At 33.6% G+C, this 19030-nt stretch overlaps 1 protein-coding gene across 7 annotated transcripts in view; it reads right to left on the bottom strand.

Moving 5' to 3' along the window:
- The window catches only part of RALYL (RALY RNA binding protein like), a 712684-nt gene that overhangs the window by 212097 nt on the left and 481557 nt on the right, over window positions 1-19030 (bottom strand). For 2 of the 7 annotated variants that reach the window (XM_049782027.1, XM_049782025.1), the window contains exon 1: window positions 17349-17489. The exons of the other annotated variants lie outside the window; for them this stretch is intronic. In XM_049782027.1, coding sequence (XP_049637984.1) covers window positions 17349-17385 — 37 coding nt within the window. In that variant the 5' untranslated portion in view covers window positions 17386-17489. Of the gene's footprint in view, window positions 1-17348; window positions 17490-19030 lie in introns of those variants that run through there. 7 annotated transcript variants of the gene reach the window in all.

Genomic DNA, 19030 nt, shown 5'->3' on the forward strand with positions numbered 1-19030 from the left:
TAAATTTCATGGTTCTCATTTAGATGAAAGAAAACTAGTGATCTTAAATAAGCTTGCCCAATGTTATAATTTTTGTTTGTTTCTCCTCTATATTTCTTTTTTTTTTTTTTTTTTTTTTGGTTTTTGGGCCACACCCAGTGTTGCTCAGGGGTTACTCCTGGCTGTCTGCTCAGAAATAGCTCCTGGCAGGCACGGGGGACCATATAGAACAATGGGATTCGAACCAACCACCTTTGGTCCTGGATCGGCTGTTTGCAAGGCAAATGCCGCTGTGCTGTCTCTCCGGGCCCTCCTCTATATTTCTAGGGGTGGAAAGGATCATCAAACATATTTAAAAGGGTTGTTCAAATTTGAATTCAGTTTTTCACTGCTGAAAATGTTTATGAACAGAAATATAGGTCTCTGTTATCTTTCAAGTTAACATATCATGATTCTTCCTGCTTTCCTATCATTCACAGTGACTCATTTCTATACAGAAAAGAATGGTCGGTATATACTACATCATGGTCATATACTACTCTGTTGTGAATGTAAAAAATGTTGTAATTAAGGAAAATGAAAACTAAACTTTTAAATTCAACTTTATCTCTGAGAATATACCAGCATTTTCCTTGAAGCATGCAAAAATCGAAATTTAATCTATTTGAGTAGTTCATTTCCAATGTTATCAGGATTTTTGTTTACTACTCTTCTTTTTCCTTTGTAAACAGACTTGAAATAATTAGATATTATCACAAATCACATTCCAGTAGTCATGGAAATAGAAGCAAGTATGGCCTGTATCCAATCTTGCTTTGTATCTAATCATGACAATATATCTTCATGCATTATCTAATAACATTGAAACTCTTTTCATCTAAAAGGAAAGTATTATGAGCAATCCATTTTATGAGGATGGAAATGGTATTTCTATACCAAAAGCTAAAATAAAATTTGTATTTATGTGATTAATATAGTGCTGAGACCAGAGAGATAGTATAGTAGGTAAGACATTTGCCTTATGTATAGCATATCCTGGTTCTATCACTGGTATTAACTCTGGCTGTGGCCTTTTTACAATCTCCCCCCAAATAAAAACACACCGCTGATTAAGGTGCATGTATAAAAGAGGAAAGATTACAGAATACTCACTACTTACAACGAAATAAAATATATAATCACCTTACCTGCCGTAAAATTCAGACCATGATAAACAGCAGGTTGATAATACATCAAATAAAAAGATGAATAAAGCCATGCTTCCTAATTTATTTACGACTGGAAAATTAAACTTTCCTATAGTTCATAAAACTATTCTCATTATAAAAATAGCACTGATTTTTCCTATTGGGAAGTTTCATTAACTGTGAAATGGACTGAGTAAGTCTATTGAGTTTAATTAGGAATCGTTGACTTGATAGCTATCTGGTGAATCTCCAAACACAGATTTGAGGTATGTAAGAAATTTACTTTGGAGCCGAAGAGATAGCACAGCAAGCAAAGCATTTGTTTTGCATGCAACCAACCTGGATTTGTTCTCTGAAATCCTGGATAGTTCCCCCAAGCACCACTAGTAGTGATGTCTAAACATAGAGGCAGGAGTAACCCCTGAGCATAGCTGAGTGTGACTAAGAAATAAAAAAAAAGAGACTTGCATATAAAATATTAATGCAGTATTAGTGTGGAGAAAATAATGAAATAAGATTGGTCAACATTGTTAAAATCTGAGAATTTTTTTAACAGGTGTTTTCAAATTTAATATGATTTAACAGAGGGCTGCAGTGATAGTACAGAGAGCAGAGTTGGCCTTCCATGCCGCCTAATTGGGTCAATCTCTGCATTGCCTATGATACCCCAAGCAATGCCTGGACTAATTCCTTAGTGTAGACCCAGGAGTAATCCTTAATTATCACAGGACATGGGTCACAATGTGTGGTTTAAGCCCTTGAGAGCTTTTAAATATATTTGTTTATATTTTCATGAAACAAATGCATTGTTAAGTGTATATGTTTACCAAATGTGCTTAGTGTCCTAAAGAAATGAAGAAATGATGATTTACTTTTTATTTATATGAGACATGTAATTTGAATTATACTGAGGTACAGATAAAAATTAAATTGTGCATTTGTATAGTTATTTAATTTCTAACCATGAGAAGGGTTTACTTTAAAGTTTTATAGTCATATAATAGTTTATAGAGTTCTGTGAGTATAGAACAACATATAGGGCATTTGCTTTGCATACAAATGGTTTTATCCCTGGCAGCCCATATGGTCCCCAGAAACTACCAGGAGTAAATTTTGAGTTCAGAGCCAAGAGTAACCCCTGAGCAGCGCAGGTTTGGCCCCAAAATAAAATTTTAAAAAGGTAAATATTAAACTAATTTTCCTATTGCTGATCCTGTTGCTGAAAGTAAGTGGAATATATTTTAAATGCAACAAAATAGAGGATAAAAAATAAAGTTCAGACTCAGCAATATTTATAATTCATTTATTCATTCATTAAATGCTCATTGATTTTCTACAGGATAGGGCTAGGTAACATGTAATGAAGGTTTCTAAAAACATAGACCTAATTATTATAGTATCATAGTATAGTGAAAGGAACTCATTACAGAAGAAAAATAATTTACAGTAAGGAAAGTACTTTAATAGAGGTAATGAAGCATGATGAAAAAGCACATAGTGCAAGGCATGGTGAGTACAGAAAATGTGTCATAAAATAGAATATATTTAGTAAGAGAACTACTTGAAAAGTTTACTAATCTTAGAATGATAATATCATTAATATCTATTATCTTTAACATTATAGTTATTATGAATTATATTAAAGTAATTAGGCTTGAAAAAATTCTTGCATCCCAAAGAAAAAAGTGGTGAAGCATATTTATTATTCACCATTTTTGATGGGGTAATTATATTAACCTACTCCTATGAGCAACCTTCCAGGTGGTTGAGAATTATTTCTTGATTCAGTATTATTGATGAGTTAATTTTTAATCGAGTATAGATCTAGAATGAAATTTCTGAGATGTCTTTCCGACCTGACCCAAGTCTCTGAAACATTGAGCAATGAAAAAGAAAAATTTTAATTTCAAAATGTAGAAATGTCAGTAGTTTGGAATTTATACTGTTATTGGAGGTTAAGATTTATGATTATTAATGTTCATTGATAGATACATCAATGTGCAATGATATATATCATATATATCATCCTAAGTCAATGAAATTGGAACTTAGTTCACTGCTTCTACTGATGATCCTGAAACCACTCTAGGTCTCAGTGAACAATATCTTAGATCTTTTCATGATAAATAAAGTTATTAGAGAAATTTGGTTATACTCACTGGTGCCTTGAGGAAAAGACAAATCTCCAGTATCCTTAAAATGATCTAAAATTCTCTTAGATATCTATCAAAGTGTCGAGTGACAAATATGACTTTATATTCCTTTCTTTCTTTTTTTTGTCTTTTTGTTTGTTTGCTTGGGACACACCCAGTGGTGCTCAGGAATTACTTCTGGCTAAGCACTCAGAAATCACTCCTGGCTTGGGGGACCATATGGGACTCCTGGGAATCGAATTGCGGTCCATCCTAGGCTAGCACATGCAAGATAGATGCCTTATCGCTTGCGCCACCACTCCAGCCCCATGAATTTATATTTCTTTCTGAGGCAAACTACATTTTGAAAATATTAATAATTTTGCATTATATAAAATTTCAAGTATTGAAACTAGAAATTTGAGAAAACACAAAATAAAGAGAATTGAACTTAAATGCCTGCATAATTTAAAATAAATAGTTATTTACTAAGCATACCTATGTTCTCTTCTGTATATGAAAAATGTCATGATTACATATATATATTTGTATTAGTAAAATATTCTATCTGAAACAAATAAACATTAATAGATGAATCTCTTCCAATTTTCTAACTGTAAAACAGCAAAATATATTCTATCAGTAAACTGCACAGGAATGATTTCTTTTTGGCGGTAATTATTTGTTAATTTCTAGTTCTGAAATGAATACATGGGAAGATATCTATTTTTCCTCCATCAACAGCGAGTGATTGAAAGCTTTGAGTGTCAAATCATGTTGAGGCTATAATAAAGAACTATAAGAAATGTTTCCTGTCTTCTCATTTTATAGCCAAAATACTGTAACATTATAATTTACTTATAGGACACATCTATATACAAAAGATCAATTCTTTTTTATATATAAAATCTTTATTTAAGCACCATGATTACAAGCATGATTGTAGCTGGGTTTCAGTCATAAACAGAATACCCCCCCCCACACTTTCATCAATGCAACATTCCCACCACCAATACCCCACTTTCTCCTTCCATTCTTTTTTTCGTTTTTTTTTTGTTTGTGTTTTGTTTTGGGGTCACATCTGGCAGCACTCAGGGTTACTCCTGGCTCTATGCTCAGAAGTTGCTCCTGGCAGGCTCAGGGGACCATATGGGATGCTGGGATTTGAACCACCAACCTTCTACATGCAAGGCAAACCGCCTTACCTCCATGCTATCTCTCCGGCTCCCTCCTTCCATTCTTATCATTATGAGCAGATCAGAAAAATTAATCAGTAGGGTGTGAAGATCTAAAGTGTAACACTTTCAAAGAGAACAGAAATTAATTATGGTAGGAGGGAAGGTTGCTATAATATATTAAAACATAAAATTGATGACAAAATTAATTTCCTAGATAATAAAAGAAGAATTCAGGGCAGGAGTGATAGCATAGACAGTATAGGTGTTTTCTTTACATATGGCTGACCTGGCTTCCCAGGTGGTCCTTCAACACTGCCAGGAGTGATTTCTGAGCACAGATTCAGGACTAACACCTAGTTTCATCAAGTGTATAGTCCCAAGAAAAGAGAAGAATTCTATTTATACACTAAAGTTGAATATGAAAATTAGAATGTGAAGAAACAAACTTGTGAATTAAGATAATAGTTAAGAATCTTCTAAGTTTCTTTGATTTTGTTTTGGGCCACAGCAGCTATATCCAGGGCATACTCCTGGCTCAGAGCTCAGGAAACACAACTGGTGAGATTTGTGGAAATGTTATAATTTTTCTTGTCATAATACTTTTATGTTAGTCAAAAAACTCGATACTGACTGAAAAAAACCATAAGTGACTTTATGTTACACAAAGAGAACAATGAAGAGTTTGATATAAAGCTACATAAATATATACTGCCTTATAAAACCCATATAAAGCATTAGCTAATAATGTTTATATGATCATTAGGAAGAGTCAAAAGGTAAATAATTGCTTGACAGTCCTATACCAATTATCAGTAAATAATAGGGATTGCAATATTAGTTACTACTAGATTAATGTAGTTATTACTAAATATATTATATATTTATTTTTAAGATCATGATCTCCAAAGTTATGTTATTCAGATGAATAAAATTTATGATCTGTTTTTAGGGTAAAATTACTAGAACAGACATACTTTGCACTATGAAAACATATTTCTTGAATCTTGAAAAACATTCCGTTGATAAAATTAATATTGATAACAGCTTGTTAAGAATTTCAGGTTCCAAATCACTTCATCCTTTAACATCCAGGTAAGCAAGGCAAGGCTTATTTAATTGGACTTGAAATATATGGTAAATTACTACAACTGTTGATTTAATATCTATCTATATTAATCTAGAAGAATGGCATACTAATGATTAGTAGCTTCCCTTGAAAATATATTGTTATATGGCTCTTTCCATAGGATAAAATTTATTGCATCTTTAACCTGATAAACAACAGTTTTTTAATACAATAGAACTAGCTATTTACTATTTAGTATTATTAGTATTAGCTATTACTATTTATTTTTTATTTTCAGAGATCCATTTCCACAGACATAAAAAAATCTCAACAACAAACACTTCTATGATCTTCTTGATATAATTTTTATATCTTATTTTATTTTTTCTCAGTAGATTTTTATTTTAATTTGCTTTTACTTTTGAGGCCAAAAACTTTTTTAAATACATTAAAATAGAAACTTCTCAAAATCTAAGTTGGATGTTAGGAAACAGGCAGTATAAATAACTTGTAAAATGTATTTGTCTAATTGTGAACAAACAAATTATAGAAACCATGGTGTATTATTACTCTAGCCTCTTTGGAGACTCTGAACCATTAGACACATATAAGTAAGCCATCTGTGCCAAAAATGATCATTAAAAAATGCCCTGTTGCAGATAAATAATTTTGGCTTAAAATTTTAATACTTTTAAAATTAGAGTGACCATTATCCTTGATACTTTAGCAAAGACAGGAGTGACAAAATAAATAATTCCTTCCATTTCAACTTAAAATGCCATCTGGGGTTTGTATAAATGCATTTTTAAAAAACTGAGCTATTCCATCATTAATTAATGAAAGTAGAAGTCAAACAGAAACAAATGTTTTAGGTAGACTGTATGAACTATATTTCCTACATTCTATGATAGACTGAGTTTTAACATAAAATAAAGTAGCATCAACATTACAATTTGAGCATCCAGGTAAAGTTCACATATTATGACTATATACTAGATGATTATAAACAAACTTGAGTTGAAGGGCACATTTTAAGGATTTAAGGATGAAAAAAAATAAAACAGTTATGCAACTTCTGGAACCATCAGAGGTGATTTCAAAGTCAAGATATCCATAGCCCATGGAGTCTATTTAGAAGACAGATACTAGCAATTTGAAGAACAATGTGTGTTTACTTAAGGAAATACATTCAGCTTTTTCTCTAAGGCAGTTTCAAGTTCACTATAAGTCAAAGGAATCATATAACATAAAATATACTTATAACATTTTCCAATGATAAGTAGCCTCAGGGAGAGACCTAAAAAATTTATCTCACACCCTCTGTAAGGAACTTAAAGTGGTAGATGTGGATTTAAAGTCCTTTTTTATTTCCTTTTTTTCTTTTAGGGCCACACCCAGTAACGCTCAGGGGTTACTTCTGTCTATGCGCTCAGAAATCAATAGCTCCTGGCTTGGGGGACCATATGGGACCCAGTGGATCGAACCGCAGTTTGTCCTAGCCTAGTGCTTGCAAGGCAGACCCCTTATGCCCTATACCACTGTTCTGGCCCCTAATGTCCATTTTTAATACAAATAAATTTCAAAAAATAATATCCATGATAAAATCATTAAGACATTGAGATAATATTAATACACATATAATGTAATATTCTATAACAAAAGGTGTCAGGAATTTTATTGGTTTTATAAGTTTATTTGTAAATAAACATTATGAAAATAGGAATCAAAGGTTTATGCCAAATAACTTAGCTAGTCTATAGATTGAAAAGAACATAACGACTGTGAATTTAAGACATTTTGTCGTTTACACTGGTGATACTCAAGTTTTCTGGCATCACTTCTGATAGTTTTTGGCGGATCATGATGGTGCCAGGGATAAAATCTAGGTAAGGTGCATCCAAGTCCATTGCCTTAATTTGCTGCTATATATTGGGGCTAGAGAAATAGCAGGTATGCCACTGGCTATATATATATAATAAAGATAGATATAAGTATATATGTATAGAAGTATATATACATAATGTATAAATATATATAAGTTATACTATATTATATATCTATCTCCAATATATCTGTACCATCTTCCTAACCCCAATTTAACTTTTATGGTTATTTTGAAATTTTCATTTTTGCAGAATTACTTCAAGACATTTTTATGTCTGAATATTTTATACATGTGCCTAATATTTTGTTTTCTATATGTGCATATTTTTTGTTGTATACAATTTAAAGTATATGGAAACTGGTCAACAATATATTGTCTCTTACATATAATTTCTTCGTGTCCGAGAGATTGTGCAGGATGTTAAAGCATATGCTCGCATGGACCTAAATCAGTTCTATCCCAAGCACCACATATTACACCCCTACTGGCACTGCAGCATTGCAGAAGTAGTTTCTGCACTGAGCCAGGAGTAAGCTCTGACCACTGCAAGCTGTGGCCCAACACTTTCCCCAAAAAAAGAGGAAAGAAAAGAAAATGTACAGACACAAAATTTTCTACTCTACAAAACTGACCTTTGACCTTTGCATAATATTGTTAAAGAGAAACATACTGGTAAGCACAGAGATGATGAATGAATGCATGCGTACATGCATGGACATACCAACAAGCACTTATAGAAAAGTGAGGGAAACAGGAAGTAAGAAAACAGCAGCTATTTATTTCTGAAGTTGAGTTAAGTTAAGGCTAGAAGCTGTAAACGCCTGTGATTAAAGACTGTAAGAAAACATTATTTCTAAAATTGTGAATTTATTTCAAGGGTATTCTTGGTCAATCTTCATACATTTCTGTTTCCAACCAGAAACTATGATCCCAAAAAGCATGTTCTATTAGACCATCAATTAGACCTATTCATACAGATATGGTTCTACGTATAAAGTTATATATCTTAATACAGATCAGCTAAAGAATCCATATCAGGAATTTTAAAGAAACAGAGCCTGAAGAAATTGTACATATGATATCAGATTTTTCCACAAACACCAATAATAGAGAAATTAAGGATTCAATTTAACTATTTCCTCAGGAGAGCTGTAGCTAGTAAACTTGAAAATACTCTTACTGCAAACTTAAAAACCAATTTCAAACTTGCAATGGTTGTTCAACATGTACTATATCATTAAGTAATAAGACATTAGAAGTGTGAAACAATTTTCAAATGAATATTAAATTATTATCTTCATAACTAAATTGTATCAGTGTACATATTTGTTTTAGATAATATAGTTTTAATTTATTTATCAAGATGATAATAATTTATAAGAATGTAATAAGTATTAGTATATGATAAAATGTAGCAATATAGGTGAAAGTGCAGGATAATTATTATTACAATAATAATCCCAAAATCTCCATCTTGATCAATAAGTCAACAATTCTATATCAATTAACGGAAATAGCAATAATGCTTTTATCTAACAATTCCTATAGGAACCTTTCAATAATTCTATCAAACTACAAACTTATTTTTAAGCAATATGTAAAAAATATTATTTCAGTTTAGACATTAGTATTCTAATGATATTTAAATTTATAATATTACTGTACAAAATGGAGATATAGATTTGCCACCAATGTGCCCAGAACCCCTGCTTTTTATGAGACCTCTCATCTGTCCCTTTTACTCCACACCACTATTTTCCCATTATCTGTTGACAGTAATGGCTTTGGTGTACATGGTCTCTGTTAGAAAAATCTACTTTTGTTGTTTCTTTTTTGATTTGGAATGGGCAGTATTATTGTTTTCAGTGGTTAATACTGACTTTGGACTCAGAGGTCACTCCTGTTGGGCTGGGGAACCAGTTATTACTAGGAACTGAACCTAGATCTATTGCTATAAGGCAATCACCTGGACTGATATACTATCTATCTAACTCATGGCAGTGTTTATAAAATGGAGTTAAGATGTTCAGAATACAGCTTCATATAAGATGAAAAAGTAGAACATTCTTGCTAAAATAATATTTTATTGAGAATCTTCCTATTGGTTATTGCATGCCTTACCAAGTATTATTTTAAATATTGTACTTTTAACCATCACTTTCAAATATTTTATAAGTCCCTTAAAAATATAGTATTCTTTCCTCCTTTCCTTCCAAACAAGTGGAAGCAGAGATAAACAGATGGGAATACATTAAGCTGAAAAGCTTCTGCACCTCAAAAGAATTAGTGCCCAGGATACAAGAGCCACCCACCAAGTGGGAGAAATTATTCACCAAATACCCATCAGATAAGGGGATAATCTCCAAAATATACAGGGCACTGACAGAACTTCGGAAGAAATAAACATCTAATCCCATCAAAAATGGGGAGAAAAAATGAACAGACACTTTGATAAAAAAGAAATAGAAATGGCCAAAAGGCACATGAAAAAATGCTCCTCATCACTAATCATCAGGGAGATGCAAATCAAAGCTACAATGAGATACCATCTCACACCAGATGGATTGGCACACATCACAAAGAATGAGAACAATCAGTGCTGGCGGGGATGTAGAGAGAAAGGAACTTTTATCCACTGCTGGTGGGAATGCCATCTAGTCTGACCTCTATGGAAAGCGATATGGAGATTCCTCCAAAAGTTGGAAATTGAGCTTTTCGACCTAGCTATTCCACTCCTAGGGATAAACCCTAGAAACACAAGAATACAATACAAAAACCCCTTCCTCACACCCATATTTATAGCAGCACTATTCACAATAGCCAGTCTCTGGAAACAACCAAGATGCCCTTCAACAGACGAATGGCTAAAGAAACTGTGGTACATATACACAATGGAATATTATGCAGCCATCAGAAAAGATAAAATCATAAAATTTTCCTATACATGGATGTACATGGAATATATCATGCTGAGTGAAATAAGTCAGAGGAAGAGAGAGATGCAGAATAGTCTCACTCATCTATGGGTTTTAAGAAAAATAAAAGTCATTCTTGCAACAATCCTGAGACAATGAGAGGAGGGCTGGAACTTCCAGCTCACTTCATGATGCTCATCACAAAGAGTGGTGAGTGCAGTTATAGAAATAACTACACTGAGAACTACCATAACCATGTGAATGAATGAGGAACTGGAAAGCCTGTATAGAGTACAGGTGGGTGTGGGGTGGAATGGAGGAAGATTTGGAACATTGGTGGTGGGAATGTTGCACTGGTGAAGGGGGGTCTTCTTTACATACTGAAACCTAATCACAATCATATTTGTAATCAAGATGCTTAAATAAAGATATTATAAATAAAAAAACTAAAAAAAGTATAGTATTCTTTTTGAAAACTAGTAGACTCCAAATTATATATAAATTCAATAACAATTGAATATGTATTATTAAATTATGTCATGTTACCCATCTAATATTTCCAGTACTTGTATATTATTTTCTCTACCTATTTCTTACTGGTTGGTCTCTTATATGGCTGTGTAGCATAAGATCTAATCAAGAGATAGCAGAACTTGCTCTCTTATTTTTGTAGGTGACAACCAGCAGTGCTCTGAATTTATTACTGAAACTGCATTCAGAGGGCTCAGGGACTTTAAGAGATGCCAGAGATTTGGGACGAGAGAGGTGGCGCAGTTGTAGAGCATTTGCCTTGCATGCACTGATGTAGGGCTGATCACGGCTCAATCCCCCAGCATCTTATATGGTTCCTCAAGCCAGGAGCGATTTTTGAGTGCATGGCCAGGAGTAACTCCCGGGTGGGGCCCAAAAAACAAAAACAAAATAAAATAAAAAATTAAAAATTAAAAACAGATGCCAGAAATTGAATCCCAGTAAGTCACACACTGGGAACAAATACTTTACCAGCTTTACAATTGTTCTAGTGTTTCTCAATTTTTTCAGGATTTGACCAAATGTCACCTTAATCACAGCAAATTTCCTAACTACACTACTTTTCAAAGCTCCCTGACTCTTGCTTTATATTTTTATATATGCTTTATATATATTTATTTTATATATATTTATATATATGCTTTATATTTTTATATTTCTCCAGAGTTATGGGAGTTATAGGACATATAGTAACTTAATTGTTGCAGTATTTGTTTCCCAATAGAAGTTTGTCTTTTGACTGCTACAGTCATAAAACTTTAGTAGTTTAACAAATAATTTAAAAATTATTTTGTAAAATGAATACTTTATTTGATCATTTTAGATAATTATTATTCAAATTTATTATGGTTTGAATATACTGGAAATAATAATAAAGGGTACCTCACCTGAAAAATGTAGAGACTAGTTTTAGAATAACATTGTTCTATATAATAAAATATATAATTATAAATAAAATTACAGAGTATATTCTGAAAAATAAAGAATGCAAACATATTTTTAAGTCCAAAATTTTAAAGCTGTTTATAAGAATTATAGTTGAACTGGTAGTGGGAATGGCCCTAATTCATTGTCGGTATATGCCTTTAATATAACTATGAAAAACTTGTAATTCACAATGGTCTCAATAAAAAAATTAAAAAATAATTAAAATTGTATTAATCATTGAACAGAGATAATTTTGTTTTGTTTTGGCCACACCTGGTGACGCTCAGGGGCTACTTCTGGCTATGCACTCAGAAATCGCTCCTGGCTTGGGGGACCATATGGGACACTGGGGGATTGAACCCAGGTCCATCCTAGGTTAGCACCTGCAAAGCAAGTGCCCTACTGCTGAGCTACCTCTCCAGCCCCTATCAGAGATAATTTTTACAAATAAACCTGAAGGGCACTTTTTCCTTGGGGCACAGCAAGTCAAGCTCAGGGAGCATTGGGATGCCAGTGATTTAACTAAGCTCCACTGTATACTATTCATCAATAGGACTATGTGTGGATAAAGTCCTACAATTAACTATAAGAAGATTTTCAGTGACACTAATAGAGGCTACAACCTATTTAGTATTTAAATAGTATCAGGAAGAAAGAAATTGTGAGTGACATTAATGTTTTGTTATAAGTTTTATGATCATGTTCATACAATACTCTCTGGATCAATAGTTCCCAATATCTGGAATGTCTATCATTTTTTGTAGTTCATGATGTCTATGTGACCTAGTGTGATTTCAAAAACTAAAATATAAAATATATGATCTTAAGAGCTGTTAAATACTTAGTATTATCTCTTGATACATTTGATTTTATTAAACATATTTTAGAACCAAAAAGTAGTGTAAATATTCATGTGTATAAATATGTGTTAATATATATCAAGCATATGTGCTGTTTACTTATTAGAAATAAAATAGTTGGGGCCCAAGAGATAGCACAGCGGCGTTTGCCTTGCAAGCAGCCGACCCAGGACCTAAGGTGGTTGATTCGAATCCCGGCTTCCCATTTGGTCCCCCGTGCCTGCCAGGACCTATTTCTGAGCAGATAGCCAGGAGTAACCCCTGAGCGCCGCCAGCGTGGCCAAAAAACAAACAAACAAACAAACAAACAAACAAAAAACACACAAAGAAATAAAATAGTTAATAATTATATTGTTTCTAAATTCCCTTAGAGTAAGTCAATGGTCAAATTTATTTTGAACAAAGGAAATTCAGAGCAATGTCTAGGCAACATAGTCTAGATAATAAAACCTATCAAATGTCATTGAATAGCCAATGACAAAATTCACTTAATTTCTAGAAGCATCTTAGAAAAGTTCTCTGCATTTCATGCTAAAATCATATCCCAAGATAATAGTGATCAAGACAGAAAATTGTGGCTTGTGTTTAGGTACCTGAAGCATTTTAATAATAATTTAATAAAATAAATAAGATCACTCGAATATAACATTACCAGTCAGAAATGCACATGTATTCTTGGGGGGGGGGAGCTTTTAAAACCTATTTTAGGGGGTCACACCCCTGGTGATACTCAAGCGTTACTCCTGGCTATGCACTCAGAAATCATTCCTGGCTCTGGGGACCATATGGGACATCTGGATTGAACCAAGGTCCATCCTGGATCAGCTGCATGCCAGGCAAATGCCCTACCACCGTGTCACTGCTATAGCCCCTAGAAATGCACATGCATTCTTATTCAGTTAAATTGGAAGAAATGTTAGATACCTAAGATGTGCCCTGCATTCTTTGCTGTTATGTATTCAACCACTCCTCCCATATCTAAAAGTATGTAAATTCTACTTCAGTGTCTCCTGTCTGTATTCCAAAAAAACAGATTTATCTTTAAAAAACTGTATCTCTGGAGGGTCGGAGCAAAAGCAAAGAGATAGGGCCTTTGCCTTGCATGCAGCTGATTCAGAACTGACCCAGGTTCTAACCCCAGCATCCCATATGGACACCTAACAGCCAGAAATGATTTCTGAATGCAGAGCCAGGAGTAACCCCTGAGCACCACAGGGTATAGCCCCCAAACAAATAAAAACAGTATCTCTGTGTCTTTTGAAAAAACATGAAACTGTTCCCTCAAGGTCACTTGAAATTTTGCTCTATACATGCATATTTTGCTCTATACACAATTCGATTTTTTAAAAATTTGACTTAAACTTCATGCTTCAGTAATCACATTGGTTCATATTAGGTCCATTCTGTGCTCAAAAGAGAGAAGTTATTTATACCAATGATGATTCTCTCACCAACTTAATTTGTAAAAACAGACTTAATTACATTCAAGTTCCTTAAAATAATTTCCAACTGTCTCAAATCAAATGGAGATTTTCATACAGAGGTATTTTTATACTATTCAATATTATCTACTTAAAAGTCACTGTGTAATTATGCATAAGTATGTGCAGCTTTCTAAATATGCACTGAAGCTGTTTTCATTTCCTGTTGTAGTTTTTCTATCAGAATCAGAGGATAGTTTCTTCTCCTAATTCTCCAAATTCTGCAAGAAATTGCAAATTTATTCATCTATGCAGGTATGAAAATAATCGTTCATATCCTGTATCAATTTTCAAAGTCCTAGTATATTTATTTCCTTTAATAGTCCTTTCACAAGTGTTTTTCTCTTCTTTCCTGTCTTTAAACTCTTTGGATCACATGAAATTTTCCTATACATGGATGTACATGGAATCTATTATGCTGAGTAAAATAAGTCAGAGAGAGAGAGAAAGACGCAGAATGGTCTCACTCATCTATGGGTTTTAAGAAAAATGAAAGACATTCTTGCAATAATAATTTTCAGGCACAAAAGAGAAAAGAACTGGAAGTTATAGCTCACCTCATGAAGCTCACCGCAAACAGGGATGAGTTTAGTTAAGGAAATAACTACGTTTTGAACTATCCTAATAATGAGAATGTATGAGGGAAATAGAAAGCCTGTCTAGAGTACAGGCGGGGGTTGGGTGGGGAGGAGGGAGATTTGGGACATTGGTGATGGGAATGTTGCAGGTGATGGGTAGTGTTCTTTACATGACTGAAACCCAAATACAATCATGTATGTAATAAAGTTGGTTAAGTAAAACAATTAAAAAAAACTTCCATTCTATTATTCTTATCTTTCTTTTAGAAATAAAAGTAAGTCAAATATATTGACTTGTGGCTATTTAGTTGAATATTTAAGGAATAAACAAAATATTCAGTTTATTTATATATTCTATATTACTTCACTAAATAATATCTAAGTAATTATTGTAAGAAATACATTGCTTATTTGACATGAGTTTTTTAAAAGGTGCAGTTATTTCCTGGACTAGATTACCATTGTCTATAGTTTGTGCATTTTATTGGTTTTGAGTTTCTCTAGCTTTATGCTCTGGGATCTCTTTCTTTTTTTTTTTTTTTTTTTTGGTTTTTGGGTCACACCCGGCGGTGTTCAGGGGTTATTCCTGGCTGTCTGCTCAGAAATAGCTCCTGGCAGGCACAGGGGACCGTATGGGACACCGGGATTCGAACCAACCACCTTTGGTCCTGGATCAGCTGCTTGCAAGGCAAACGCCACTGTGCTATCTCTCTGGGCCCAGTTTGTGCATTTTAAATGATCCAAAGACACATATAAAATATATTTTGAAAATATAAGTATACTGGATTTTGGTATAGTAATAATTTAGATATTATCATATATTAATGGAATATTAAATACATTGAATTCTGCTGTTAAATTATGATTTATTTACTATAGGAATTAATTAAGGGCTTTATTTAATTTTATTGCTAATAATTCCATATACTTTAATTTTATTTATGTGATTATTGCAGTTACTGCAATATAACATAGCTTACTGACAGACACAATTACATATAAGTAACATTAGATTTTCTTTTACAAACCATTAAGTATACCCTACTGAAATCATGCTTGTCTAATTGTACATCTTTTGATTTGCCTCATGTAATTCACAATTACTTCCTCCTGCCTAATCACAGACTTCAGAAAGAACATTTTAGGGGAGAGAATCAATATAATTTTTCTGTGAATCTTTTATTTGCCATGTGCATTAAGAGGATGATTACCACATGGAAAAAAATGAGGAGGTGTATAAAAGATCTAGGAGGAAAGGTACAAAATGGAATTTAAGTAAATGCATAATTTTGATTCATTCTTGTAGGAGGAAATAGTTAGGAAATTAATCAGCAATATATTTGTAGATCTTGCACCAATCATAGTATCTCAATCATAGCAGTTATGGTTTTTTCTCAATCATACAAAATAGAAATCATAAAAGGAAATTAACATATACAACTAAACTACCTGTCATAGTCCTGAGAGCTTTCTGTGGTGCATAAAACTTCTTAAGAGGAACATTCTGTTTAGGCATTAGGTGAAAATTAAAAATGGTCACACTCCAGCGGACTACATTTCTATCTTATCTTGCCTTCTGACAGTAATTATTGCTGATAACTGACACTTAAACTGACTGTCAGTTTGACAGTAATAAGTCTGACAGTAATTATTGCTGATAGTTGAAAATATTTGTTAATAGCTAAAGACATCATAAGTAATTATGAAGAAGTGCAGACTAAACTACAGGACAAGTTGTGGTGCATGTCAAAGATGGCAAATAGAGTCAGATGGGGATCTTAAGTTATTTGATGTTTCCTTTCAATATTAGAAGAGATAAAGTGATAAAGAGTTATACTTATTAGTAGCTGTGGTTGAGCAGCTTTTCCTGACAAGCACAACTTTACCTCTTTACCTCTTTTTTATTATAAGGCTGATTTTAAGCTAAGTCCTAATGGCTTCCAGTTCTGTTCTCATCCTTGCTTTTGGGCTCGAGGTCAGGGTCATTGTGCAGCTGCTCTTTTTTGAGTCAGAAACAGATCCTTTCAGATACATTACAAATACATATTTTAACCCTTTCAGATGGTGCCTGAAATGAATCATGTTACAACTGTGCTCTGAACCAGGAAGTTTGGCGACACATATCACCGTGAAAGAGTCAGCTTGTCTTCCACAATTAACTCTCTGCTGTCCAATCTCAACTCATTAGCAGTGAAATTGGTGGAATAAATAGAACCTTAAAGCTAGACTCTAAATTCTAAAATATATTTGTAGGAAAGAAAAAAAAAAACTGACACCCAGAAGGGGAGAGAGGAGAGACAGACAGACACAGACAGAGAAACACTATTCAGTGATCCTGCCTGAATGAAGGATGCTGAGCTAGACTGAAATTGCCTTTGATATGTTTCTCTGTTGATTTTTGTAAACCTTTCCATGTGTTTCCATAGTAACACGTGATTTATTCCCCCTCTCCCCTCCAACCTGGTTCCAGTCTGGTACAGGATTAAAGATAAAGGTTAGCATGGTCAAAGCTATAATATCCGTCCTGCTGCCAATGATAATTCTAAAAGTCATGATAGCAGTCTGAAGAAATCAAGGATGTTTCTACCACCGCAGTTAGAAGGAAAAAGTTGAGCGGGAATTTACTTACATCTCTGATGTCTGCGTTTGCTCTTGTACATGGTCATCCTGAAAAAAAAAGAGCTGACTTTCTAAGAAGTAATTGCTTTGGCCACGGAAACAAAGAGACGGGTTGAGCTCTTGCTTTGCAGTAAGACTGTTGCTCGCTGACAGAAGGTAACCAGCAATCACAGAGTGAAAGCCAGGGTAAAACCATTCTCATAAAATTATAGGGGAGATGCTTCCAGCCTGTAACTACTCTATCCAATGCAAATCTTGAGGAAATTGTGTTTCTTTTTCCTCTCCCCTACAACAGATATCAATCGAGTTTTCTAATAAAATATGTATTAATAAAGTGCTATGCTTGAAGCAGCCTTGCAGTAAGAATGAATGCATATAATTAGCAAAAAAAAAGTAAAACTGAAAATCTCAGGCTGAAACATAACTAGTCTTATTCAATATTTACAGAAACTCTCAAACTGTCCTTGGAATGTATAAGTCATCCACTCAGATATTTAGATTGTCATTTTGAAACTCATCAATTTTTCTATTTCTTTTCTAAGTTCCAGTGCCCTTTGCAAATTTAATTATTAAAGCAATTGTCACTTTCCCCCCAGAATATTGCTTTGCAAGCCAAGCAGAAACATATAACATTCCATATTTCCATTTCAAGGCATAGCTAGACAGGAACACAGAATCTCAGGTTCAGTGAGTGTCAGCTATGCATTTAGGCACTCGGTTCCACTTGGAATAAGTCTTTCATGAAGTTTCTTCCCTTCTAATGCCATACTAATACATTGCAGACTTTAGTTCTTTGTTGCATAGAATTTGGATGTAATTTTCTCTGGTTATTTTTCACACAGTCACCTCCAGGGACAGACTAGAATCTTTGCTTTCATGCATCTACACTCTGCTCTGAGCTCAGAGCCTGGCACCCAGCAGAAATTCAACTATGCTACTTCCAACAAGCCCTTTGAAAACTCCTATTTGATTTCAAATCTTCTCTTAGGTGACAATTAAGGCAAAGAGTAGATGTATTTTAAAATGCATCTTTATATACCAGAGAAGAATTTTAATAAGGCAACCTGATTAAGTTCTATCTTTCAGCCAAGAAGCAAAAAAGTGTTTAACAGTCAAATTTTCTTTTTTTAAATATAAAATTTAAGCTTATTGATAACATAATATATCATCTTCCTCTTTTCATGCCTCCCTGGTCTTTTCTCTATGTTCTTGGTTCTCATTTTTGCCACTAAAACACTAAAGAAATGTTAAAGAACACCAAGTATGTGAGCAGAGTGCAGGCACAAGTAGTAGGGCTTTTGCCTTGCATGTGCTAATCTAGAACCGACCCCAGTTCTATCCCTCGGTGTCCCATATGGTTCCCCCAAGCCAGGAGCCATTTCTGAGGAGATAGCCAGGAATAACCCCTGAGAGTCACAGAGTGTGGCCCTAAAACTTAAAAACTAAAAAACTAAAAACCAAAACAAACAACCAAAACCCACCAACTGTATCAAATTATCAGTTTAGGGTTATTAAGATAGGACAGAGGTAAGGTGATTTCCTTGCACAAGGGTGACAGATTCAGCCTCCAGCATTTTGTATAGTCCTCTGAGTAAGCCCCAAGAACTTTTTTTGTGAACCACCAAAAAACAGCAATGAGATCTTTAATTCTTATTTCATTTAAAAATTATAATATATGTTGATCTTGATAAA

This window comes from Suncus etruscus, chromosome 10, assembly GCF_024139225.1.
Source record: "Suncus etruscus isolate mSunEtr1 chromosome 10, mSunEtr1.pri.cur, whole genome shotgun sequence".
Classification (NCBI taxonomy): domain Eukaryota; kingdom Metazoa; phylum Chordata; class Mammalia; order Eulipotyphla; family Soricidae; genus Suncus; species Suncus etruscus.